Here is an 11,544-nt window from a genome sequence, read left to right as displayed (position 1 = left end):
GTGGCTGTATAATCTGTATGTAGTGAGCTCCCTCTAGTGGTGGCTGTATAATCTGTATGTAGTGAGCTCCCTCTAGTGGTGGCTGTATGATCTGTATGTAGTGCGCTCCCTCTAGTGGTGGCTGTATAATCTGTATCTAGTGAGCTCCCTCTAGTGGTGGCTGTATGATCTGTATGTAGTGAGCTCCCTCTAGTGGTGGCTGTATAATCTGTATGTAGTGAGCTCCCTCTAGTGGTGGCTGTATAATCTGTATGTAGTGAGCTCCCTCTAGTGGTGGCTGTATAATCTGTATGTAGTGAGCTCCCTCTAGTGGTGGCTGTATGATCTGTATGTAGTGCGCTCCCTCTAGTGGTGACTGTATAATCTGTATGTAGTGAGCTTTCTCTAGTGGTGGATGTATAATCTGTATGTAGTGAGCTCCCCCTAGTGGTGGCTGTATAATCTGTATGTAGTGAGCTCCCTCTAGTGGTGGCTGTATGATCTGTATGTAGTGCGCTCCCTCTAGTGGTGGCTGTATAACCTGTATGTTGTGAGCTCCCTCTAGTGGTGGCTGTATAATCTGTATGCAGTGAACACAAGGTGGAGCCAGGGGTGTATATTCAGTTCTGTGTTCGCCCCAGTTGTCAGCGCTGAGATCTCACGGCAGTTGTCAGTGATTGCTCCTGTGCTCTCGCCTCTTGTGTTTCATCTCCAGAACTCTATTCTAAAATCAAACTGAACGTCTGCCGCGTCCTCACCAATCAGCGCCGAGCTGAGGTGTGTTCTGACCAATCAGCGCCGAGCCGAGGTGCTGGCAGGAGGAGCGCATTGTGACGTCACGGCCGGCTCTCCCAGCAGGTCCGGGGCTCATGGAGGCGGCGTGCAGCACCCAGGGGTTACCCCGCGCCTTCCTCCACAGCCTGCGCACCCTGTTCGACATCCTGGACGATGAGCGCCGGGGCTACGTGCACATCCAGGAGATCGAGAGCCGCTGGAGGGGGGCGGACACCCGGGAGCTGCCCCCCGGGGTGCTGCTCTGCCTCAGGAAGGTGGCGCCCCCCGACGGATTCCTCACTTTCGACCGATTCGTTCTGGGTCTCCGGACTTCAATGCTGAACTCTCAGAACAGGGAGAACTACCAGGTGGGGGCGCCCGGAGCTCCGGCCAAAGCGCCTGGGAAAGTGGGGTACACCTGCAAGCCCCAACCTCTGGGGGTGCGCTACATCAACGGCACCCACCCCGGCCGCAGTGCTGAGGGGGACGGGAGAGCGCGGACAGGTAATGTGGGGGGCACTAGGACCCCGCTTCTTATGTCGTCCTTGGGGGCACTAGGACCCTGCGTCTTATGTTCTCATGGGGGGCACTGGGACCCCACTTATGCCTTCCTGGGGCAGAATGGGGGGCACAAGGCCCTTACTACTTATCTCCTCCTGGGGTACAGAATGGGGGCACTAGGACCCCGCTTCTTATGTCCTCCTGGGGTACAGAATAGGGGCACTAGGACCCCGCTTCTTATGTCCTCCTGGGGTGCAGAATGGTGGCACTAGGACCCCGCTTCTTATCTCCTCCTTGGGTACAGAATGGGGGGGCACTAGGACCCCGCTTCTTATGTCGTCCTGGGGTACAGAATAGGGGCACTAGGACCCCGCTTCTTATGCCCTCCTGGGGGGCACTAGGACCCCGCTTCTTATGCCCTCCTGGGGGGCACTAGGACCCCGCTTCTTATGCCCTCCTGGAGGGGCTGAAGTGTAGAACGGGGGGCACTTTCAGAAGGTGCTGAGAACTCGTATAGATCTACTGCTTCTCACAGCTGAGGGTTTGCTTCATTGTATTCAGTCTAGGACCGGTCACTTCTGTCCACTCCTTGGAAAGCTGGGTGACACAGAGCAGTCTCCGCTGTGCTGATTCCACCCTCGTGATGCGGGGGTCGTCATCGTGAACCTCTTTACCATTCAGTGGGGTAGGAATGCTGGGTGACAGAGGGAGTCCAGGTGGTGGTCACCCAGCTTTCCAAGAAACTTACAGAACAAGTAATTTGTGCACAGTTACCTGCAGTCCTATGTAAAGTCCCCTGCTCTGTGGCAGTACAGTGACCTGCCTTCTGTTGCCCAGCTTTTCACAAACCCTGCAAAATTGAGCAAAGTTCCCTTTGCACATTATACATGTGTCGGTCTTCACTGTAGCTCTTGCATTCTATTCAATCTCAGAAAGCTGGGTAACAACCCCTTGTAGAGGTTACTAATGGCAGCCATTGTCGCCCCACTTCCCTGGACGTCTCTGACTACACCGCCATCTTTGGTTGCTCTCTGGTTGTCGCCCCTCCCTAGCTCTGTGTTTTGTGCCACTTGTAACGCCCGTGTGGCACTCGCTGTCCCAGTATGGCCCCAGGACGTCACTACTGGTCACTGGCGAGGGCCCCTATACTCCTAGGATCACACCCCGTCTCGTAAAGCAAATGCTGGCGCTGAGAAGCCGCCCCACCCTGCCCCCTCTCCAGGTGACCGCCGGCCTCTCCCAGGATCTCCATCCCCCAGTCGTTTACTTGTTTATGTACTCCAGTCACCTCCAGAGCTGCATTCACCATCCTGCAGGCTACTTCGATTGATTTGCCCTCTAGGGCAGGGCTGGCCAACCTGCGGCTCTCCAGCTGTTGCAAAACTACAACTCCCAGCATGCCTAGTCTGCCTACAGCAGGGAATGGTGGGAATTGCAGTTTGACAACAGCTGGAGAGCCGCAGGTTGGCCAGCCCTGCTCTAGGGAATGTAGCTGACCGTTTCCTATAGCAATGGGCAGCATAGCCAATAAAGCTTTGGATGTGACTGTAGTACAAGAAAATGATTGGCTGTAGCCGGACCACCATGTATATCTCCGCCGGTATTGGGGGGGCGGTGACCCCAGGATTGCTTTTCCAGCTGGGAATGTGAACGTGCGATTAATCTGAGCCTATAATCGCTTCCATGTGACGGTGAAAAGCCGACTGCCGACACGTCCGGTTTTCTCTCTGCCGCTCTGGTTTGGATCTGTTCTCTTGATTCTTACGGTCAATTGCAGAACTGGCTGTTCCCTAACGCGGGACGGCCGCTGCAGGACGCGGATTATGGCGGCCTGTGTCACGGGGCCTTCTCATCTCGGCCTCTGAATGGTAGCTGGAGTGGTTCCATTCACTGTCGGCAAGCCAGAATCTTGACAATGGTGAGCAGCTGACACAGTCCATTAGAAAGCTGGGGACGTTTTCAGAGGGGACCGGCCCTTTAAGACCCGGGAGAAGATTCTCAGACGTCACATGACCATCATTTAATATTTCATTAAAACCTCTGTGTCCGGGGAATTGTAATGAAATATAAATGGGAGCAGATGTCTAGAGAAGTAGGAGCCTCCCCTCCCCCATATGATATATAGAGCTGTGACTACAACTCTCAGCATGCCATGACAGCCGTCTGATTAGTTGCCATCCACTGGTTTTTGCTGTGTGCCCCCCGTTATATGTAGAAGGATTGATGGTAACCTCGGGGGTCTCGTTTGTGTTCCCAGCAGGAGAAGGAGTGAAGCCGATGTGCAGGTCGCACAGCGAATCGACGAGCCAAGGCCTGGCGGACAAGTGCCGGCACCAGCGCAGCCGCGGCGAGCACCGACGACACACCATTACTAATGGAGTGGACTACACCCTGGTAAGGGTCAGGACGACTTGGGGACGCAGCTTCATGCTATATGCGATCGCAGCGTCGGGCTGGTAAAATGATGGTGAACGCAGCAGATTTGGAATTTTAAAGGGGTGTTCCGACTGATTCACGCGGCTGACTTCATCTCTTCCACTTCATCTGTCACATTCAAATGAATGGGGCTGAGCTGCAATACCAAGCACAGCCACTATACAATGGATGGCGCTGTGCTTGGAAAGTTGTGAGGAGGCCACCGCGCTCGCCGACCTCCCGGGTGTCGGAGCCCCACCGATCAGATACTGACGACCGGTCCCAAGAATAGGCCATAGGTATAAAACAGTTGGAGAACTCCTTTAACATCTGATGCATCGCAGTAACTTGTGGGTCGAAACACAACCACATTGGGAGCTCGGCCACAAGTCGCTGTAACGGGCCCTTTAAGTCTGACTAGTCGATCATCTTCCAGCAGGGTACCCTGCCAAGGTGGGCCCCTGGGGGCCGTTTTTTTTTTGCATGCACATGACTCATTGGTGCACACTAGATATTCCTGGCAGTTGCTTCTCCCTTTGGATTTTGGGGATGCAGTAAAAATAGGAGCCGGGTCACGGAGCCTGAAATCGGTTCCTTGCACGAATGCGCTCTGTCGGTGGGAAGGAGGAGGGGGGTCATTTCCAGGCTTCTTGCTTTTAAAGGGGTATTCCTATCTCGGACATTGATGGCATATCGCTAGGATATACCGTCGGTGTCAGAAAGTTGCTGATTCCAGAGGTGGGACCTGCACCGATCTCCAGAACGGGCCCCCCGAGGAGAAGCCGAGCTCCCGCTCCAGCTCGGCGCCCCCCAGTTCTCGGCTATGGAAGTTCTGAAGGTAGCCAAGAGTACTCGCTCGGCAATTTCCGGTACTCCCTTAGCAGTGAATGGCATGTGCAGAGTTCCCTCCTTCACTTCAGGGGCCCGCTCTGGAGACAGGTTTCGGGGCCCTCACCTTCTGACATTGGTGGCCTATCCTAGCAACATGCCATCAGTGTCTGAGATGGGAACAGCCCCAACTTTAGTTTCTCTACCCAAGTCAGTAAGACGGTGCGATTTACTGGTCAGGAGTCTAGGAAAGCTGGGTGGCGCCCCCTCCCCATCAGGGTAATCGGCAGTAGCCCTTTTTGGAATTGACAGGATCGCTTTGCCCAGATGATGTCCTTGTCACCTCCAGGGGGGTGGGCACAGGGTTGTCAGACCTCAATGGCTGCCTCTGCAACGAATCTTATGTTTTGTGTGTGGCCCTATATGATCCCGCGGTGGCCCTATATGATCCCGCGGAGCCTGCCGTTATTTAGAATGGCAGCTGACAACCTTTTTCCCATGCCGTTAGAGTTAAGGAGCAGGGTTGTCGGAGAGCTGTTGGGTTGGCGGTTTAGATGGTGCCATGCTCCTATGAAGCTAGCCCTGAGACCTGCAGCCGGCCCCATTCACTCACCTGAAGGCGTCTGTGCTCCAATGTTCATATGTGTTTTAATATATGCAAATGAGCCTCTAGGAGCAACGGGGGCGTTACTGTTGCACCTAGAGGCTCTGCTTTCTCTGCAACTGCCGCGCCCTCTGCACTTACATTGACAGGACCAGGTGTGATGACGTTTACACTGCCTGTTCCTGTCAATCTAAGTGCAGAGAGCAGAGCCTCTAGGTGTAACAGCCACGCCCCCGTTGCTCCTAGAGGCTCATTTGCATATATTAAAACTTCACTTTTCTCAGCAATGCGGGCACATGGGACCAACACGGATGCCTTCAGCTGCCAAGAGCACATGTAAGAGGTCAGCCAGTGCCATAGGGACAGATTTGCTGGTGACCAGGACGTCGCGGTGCAGAAGACCCTGCGCTGGACCAGTACTGTGACGCTCTCATGGCATATTCTAGCAATTATCACGTCGCTTTAAGATGGAAATACTACATTCTCCTAGCTATCAGAGCCCCCACTGCCTGGGCTCCGAGGGGTCAGATGGGGGCAGTATGTCTGCACACAGGGTCCCGGGGCCGAGCGCTCTCCCCTGCTGATGACGGATCTGTCTCTCTACAGCTGCAGAGGATGAAGGAGATGGAACATGAGAAGGATCTTCTGCTGCAGGGACTGGAGCTGGTGGAGAGGGCGCGGGACTGGTACCTACAGCAGATCCATAATGTGCAGGAACAGCAGAGGAACCTGGCAAAAACGGTAAGTGCCGTCCTCTGGCTGCAGTTCTCTAGATAGCAGACAGGAGGCGCTGTGCTGCATTCATATTTCAGGTAAGCTCTAATTCTGCTTGGCCAGCCAGAGATCGAGGTGTCTGGTAATGCATATGGTTCTGCGGCAGATGGCGAACCTGACGTGGCCAGTACTCGGGCCCATGATGCTTTGCAGTATGGCAGTACGTTCCGTTCGTTGCAGTCTGAATGCACTAGTCACCCGCACGTCTCAGAGGAGATGACGTCAGATACGGTGTTTTTTCTTCCAGGACCCCTGCAGTGAGGGTCACCAGGGGCCCCTCAACCATCTGCTCCCTAAACTACAGGATGTGAATCGATGTCTGAGCGAACTGATGACTCCATGCAAGGTGAGACCAAGGCAAAAGGGTATTCTAGACTGGGTGTGGACTTCTGCAACAGCTGATGATCTGTGTCGCCCCCTGGAGGCTGTTGTATAACGTTATGTATCCCCATCAGGCGGCTGTACACTCCTCATCATCCTCCTCTGCGCCTGCCGCAAACCCCGTCCCTGGGCAGCAGCAAGCGCTGAATATGCTGAAGGATCAGAATCGGCTGCTCACAAAGGTGAGTGTCTGCAGCATGCTGGGAGTTGTAGTTTCACAACATGGGTCATGTGTGTGCGTATTATCCAATAATCTGGCATCCCAGTCACAAACATGACGGATTATCGGAATTTAACTATTAGGATTCCAGATATTAGTGTCTGCTTTTGGGCGTTTGCAGGAAGTGTCGGATAAGAGTGACCGCATCACGCAGCTGGAGCAGGAGAAGTCGGCTTTAATCAAGCAGCTGTTTGAGGCGAGGGCCCGAAGTCATCAGGAAACCAACCCCATGGACTCCACCTTTATGTAGACGGATTCCCTGCACGACGGTGGCGGAGACGGCATCCGTATAGACGGTTCTGCCTCTCGCGGTACATGTGAGACTGATTTCAAGGACTTGGTATTTTATGCACAAAAAGAAAACTTTTTAAACTTTATTATCTGATGAAACACTCCGGATTCACTCCTAGCTGCTAAAGAGATTTTTGCAAATGTTTATAGCCCGCAGTCTGCTCCAGGACGGACGGGAACTGTTTCTTAATAGTATCTTCTTCCTTTAAGTCGTCAAGGCAAAACACAATCGCTCCCATAGTCAGTCACGAAAGTTTGCGTCGCAGTAACACACATTCTCCACATGGTGGCAACAGAGTCCACACCAGCACAGTGTGTCGCTCCAGTGACCTCCCGCAGGGGGATCTGCACGGTTCTGCGTTTCTTTCCCGGATGACGGTACTCTTGATGATGAGTTGCACAAATTTACACTGCTTTATTTTATTTTTTATTGAAAGCGATTGTCTGATTATGTTTCAGATCTTCTCTCCGACCATTGCATTATCAGCCCCTATGCTTGGGGGGGATTGTTAGATGGCAGCACCTGTTGTGAATATCTCTGCGCCAGTGCTACAAGAAGCTGACTTCTATCTCAGCAGAGAAGTCACAACGGTCTGTCACCTCAGAAAGTCAGAATTTTGTAATTGTGAATTTTTCCAGATTTTTGTTTTCTCAGCGATTAAAAAGGAAAAAAAAATATACCGTAAATTTTCACAGTGTAATTTGTACTAAATTTGTAGTTTATTCACCCAATCACGTGCCATTTCAAAAAGCAGCACAGAGTATTTAAGTTAATTAATGCTGAACGCTTTGTAGTCACTTAAAGGGGTTCTGTAGTTTTTTAAAACTGATGAGCATCTGATCGGTGGGGTCCGACACCCGGGACCCCCGCTGATCAGCTGTTTGAGAAGGCAGTAGCGCCGCGGCCTTCTCACTGTTTACCGCAGGCCCAGTGACGTCACGACTGGTATCATCTGGCCTGGGCGGGGCTAAGCTCTGTTCCCTTGAATGGAGGGCGCCCAGGCCATTGATACCGGGCCTGCGGTAAACAGCGAGAAGGCTGTGGCGCTACTGCCAGCACCGCTGCCTTTTAAAACAGCTGATCGGCAGGGGTCCGGGGTGTCGGACCCCCACCGATCAGAAGCTGATGATCTATCCAGAGGATAGATCATCAGTTTAAACAAAATGCAGAACCCCCTTTAAGGAGCCATTAACCCTGCACTGCAGAGCTTCTAATAGTACTGGTCTCATTGGTCAGATCTGCAGTACAGGATGTACCTTGATGAGTGGTGGCACAAGCATACAGTGAGGCCATGGGCGACACTGGCACGTTACCAGAGGTGAAAGCTGGGGTCCCATAGATCTTGCTGCCCCACTGATTGTAGGTAAAACTGGTAGAAAAAGTCCTTCCACTGCTGACCACTAGAGGTCGCTCTGAATTTAATATAGAACCAGGGGTTGACCGCTGGAAGTCGCTCTGAATTTAATATAGAACCAGGGGTTGACTGCTAGAGGTCACTCTGAATTTAATATAGAACCAGGGGTTGACCGCTAGAGCAGTGTTTCCCAACCAGTGTGCCTCCAGCTGTTGCAAAACTACAACTCCCAGCATGCCCAGACAGCCTTTGGCTGTGCGGGCATGCTGGGAGTTGTAGTTTTGCAACAGCTGGAGGCACACTGGTTGGGAAACACTGCGCTAGAGGTCGCTCTGAATTTTATACAGAACCAGGGGTTGACCACTAGAGGTCGCTCTGTTCTCAGTCTCCAATTCTCTCCTGGAAAGAATGGAACATCCGTGTTGAGGATTATGGAATGTCACATTTGAGGGATAGTTCAGTAATAATGAAGCTCCCGGTCTGTCGGGGACCACTGTTAGGTCCTGACTATCTTGGAGTCACATCCAGGACCTGAACCCAGATTGGCATCTGTTAAACACATTACAGGACTCTTCGCTTAAATTGCCCATCATGACGGCCTATAAGTTGAAAGCAATCAATCACCTTTGAGTAGATTTTGATCTTTTCTCCTATCATTTTAAAATTTTATTTTTATGTTGTTTTCACAGTTTGCTCCTTTTACCCTATTTCTGGAAATGTTTTTTTTTTTTTAAATCCTGTATTTTGTCAGGGGATAAATTGGTGGTTTCTAATAATATAGTTAACCCTGCGGAAGGATCGGACATGAAGACCGGGACGTTATTGATAACAGAAAGGTAATTGATCCTATCCCTGCCCCAGGTATTAATGTTATCACCACCTCCGCCCTTCTCAAATAACCCGGGTGGACTCTGACAGGGAGAGGTCCGAGGGGTGTGAGGGCTGATCCGCTGGAAATCCACGTGCACAGCAGGCATTCCCTAGTGACGTACACTGACAGTGTTTTGCACTTGTTGTGACTTTCAGGCTCCATATCTCACCATCCACTACGGCTTGGAACGTGAGACTCCCATCATTTTATAGACCTTTTATCTCATACATACATTGGACTCGCAGCTACTTAACATCTGATTAGTTCTGCAGGTTCTTGGTTACTGTTTTGCTCCCGGTGGTGGAACAATAATTTTTTTTCTTGGATACTACAAATTACAACCTGTCCTCACATTCCCGCATAGCTCAGCGTGTTAGGTTGATTCCCAAGTGTCCCTGGTTCAGATCCAGGAGCCGCCATGAAGATTTCCCAAAAAAAGAGAAGCAGCGTCATCCAGCTCATCGATGGCGGTATTTTGGCCAAAATGGGGATTTGAAGTAGAGGGGCTGGATCAGTCCCCAGACCTCAACCCAATCCAACACTTGTGGGTGGAGATGAAGAAAAGGATGTATTTGTACCCAAAAGAGTCGACCGGTCTGCACCAACATTGGAAATGTGTACAAGAGACCTAGGGACAGATTTCGGGCGAGAGCATGCCCAGAAGGATTCAGGCCGCGCTGAAAGACAAAGGTGGATTTACAAGATAATAAAAATTTATTTAGAATTTTAAGAGCAAAACGGTAACGATGCAATTACATGAGAAGACTCTGCAGAACTAATCAGATGCTAAATAGCTGCAAGTCCAATGTATGTACGAGATAGCTGAGGTGAAGGTCTATAAAATGATGGGAGTCTCACGTTCCAAGCCGTAGTGGATGGTGAGATATGGAGCCTGAAAGTCACAAGTGCAAAACATTGTTACCCTTTTGCTCGTTAGTGTATAATACTGCCTCCTATGTGCAATAACATATCTACTATAATACTGCTCCTATGTACAGGAATATAACTACTATAATACAGCCTCCTATGTACAAGAATATAACTATTATAATACTGCTCCTATGTACAAGAATATAACTACTATAATACTGCTCCTATGTACAAGAATATAACTACTATAATACTGCCTCCTATGTACAAGAATATAACTACTATAATACTGCTCCTATGTACAAGAATATAACTACTATAATACTGCTTCTATGTACAAGAATATAACTACTATAATACTGCTCCTATGTACAAGAATATAACTACTATAATACTGCTTCTATGTACAGGAATATAACTACTATAATACTGCCTCCTATGTACAAGAATATAACTACTATAATACTGCTCCTGTGTACAAGAATATAACTACTATAATACTGCTTCTATGTACAAGAATATAACTACTACAATACTGCTCCTATGTACAAGAATATAACTACTATAATACTGCCTCCTATGTACAAGACTATAACTACTATAATACTGCTCCTATGTACAGGAATATAACTACTATAATACTGCTCCTATGTACAAGAATATACCTACTATAATACTACTCCTATGTACAGGAATATAACTACTATAATACTGCCTTCTATGTACAAGAATATAACTACTATAATACTGCTTCTATGTACAAGAATATAACTACTACGGGGCGGAGTCTGACTGCTGACCTGAGCAGACGCATGTAGGAGAAGCTCCTCTACATGCATTCCAGCATCCTGGTTTATATTGCACCATAACTCATCAAATTATGGGGAAAGTTGGCAGATACCTCCCTAAAGATAAGACCGACTCTCCGAAGCCGGACAGAGGTTCATCAGATATGGAGAAATACCTGCAAAAGAAGACCTCCGGTGCTGTGTGGGAGGCAGCTAAGATGGCGCCACATGAACCAGACGACTGGTCACAGGAAGCTGAAAGTGCCACCAGAGATCTAGAGGAAGGGCTGCAACCGGCAGGCATAGCCCCTATATCACAGAAATTTCTCCAACAGGCTCTCTCAGCAGCTATTGCCCCAGTACTAAGTGAGCTCCAGGAGATAAAAGTAGATATTAAGCAAATAGGGCACCGAGTGGAGACGCTGGAGGGGAATCAAGCAGCCATAATTTCCTTTGCACGCACGCTAGGAGATAATACAGCAGCTTGCATGGATTCCCTGGATAATGCCTTCTCACTCATCGAGGACCAGGAGAACCGCAGCAGGCGGAAAAATATTCGGCTGTGCGGTCTCCCAGAGCAGTTCCAGCACGAGGATTTACCTGAAACAGCGGCGGCCATCTTTGCCAGTCTCCTGGGAGCAGAGAGCACGGAAGGAATTGAAATAGAGCGCATCCATCGGTCACTCAGACCAAAGCCAAAAGAGGGTGAAAACCCTAGGGATGTCATCTGTGGCCTGCTGAAATACACAGATACAGCAGCCATACTGAGAGCGGCCAGAGAAAAGAAAAACCTCACTCATGAGGGCGCTACGATCCTGCTGTTTCAGGACTTGGCGCCAACGACGCTAAACAAAAGGAGAGCCCTCCGACCCCTGACGGACCATCTGAGGCAC

At 50.2% G+C, this 11,544-nt stretch overlaps 1 protein-coding gene across 2 annotated transcripts; it reads left to right on the top strand.

Moving 5' to 3' along the window:
• The first annotated feature begins 824 nt into the window (after positions 1-824).
• Positions 825-7,435, top strand: SAPCD2 (suppressor APC domain containing 2). Of its 2 annotated transcripts, none has more exons than XM_040405860.1 (6): positions 825-1,257; positions 3,515-3,648; positions 5,708-5,842; positions 6,123-6,221; positions 6,331-6,438; positions 6,598-7,435. In XM_040405860.1, the coding sequence occupies exons 1-6, from the start codon at positions 849-851 to the stop codon at positions 6,724-6,726; spliced, it is 1,014 nt and encodes a 337-aa protein (XP_040261794.1). In that variant the 5' UTR covers positions 825-848; the 3' UTR covers positions 6,727-7,435. The 2 variants fall into 2 exon arrangements, with proteins under 2 accessions (XP_040261794.1, XP_040261793.1); XM_040405859.1 differs by having other exon boundaries at positions 3,512-3,648.
• Positions 7,436-11,544: the final 4,109 nt, after the last annotated feature.

The sequence above is a fragment of the Bufo bufo genome, chromosome 8 (genome assembly GCF_905171765.1).
Source record: "Bufo bufo chromosome 8, aBufBuf1.1, whole genome shotgun sequence".
Classification (NCBI taxonomy): domain Eukaryota; kingdom Metazoa; phylum Chordata; class Amphibia; order Anura; family Bufonidae; genus Bufo; species Bufo bufo.
Note: the sequence above shows the minus strand (reverse complement) of the source record. Positions and strands in the feature narration are given on the sequence as shown.

Coding starts and splice junctions, on each gene's coding strand:
- SAPCD2 (XM_040405859.1), top strand. CDS start 849: ATGGAGGCGGCGTGCAGCACCCAGGGGTTACCCCGCGCCTTCCTCCAC. Junction 3,649..5,707: donor ATGGAGTGGACTACACCCTG/GTAAGGGTCAGG, acceptor GTCTCTCTACAG/CTGCAGAGGATGAAGGAGAT. Junction 6,439..6,597: donor AGAATCGGCTGCTCACAAAG/GTGAGTGTCTGC, acceptor GGGCGTTTGCAG/GAAGTGTCGGATAAGAGTGA.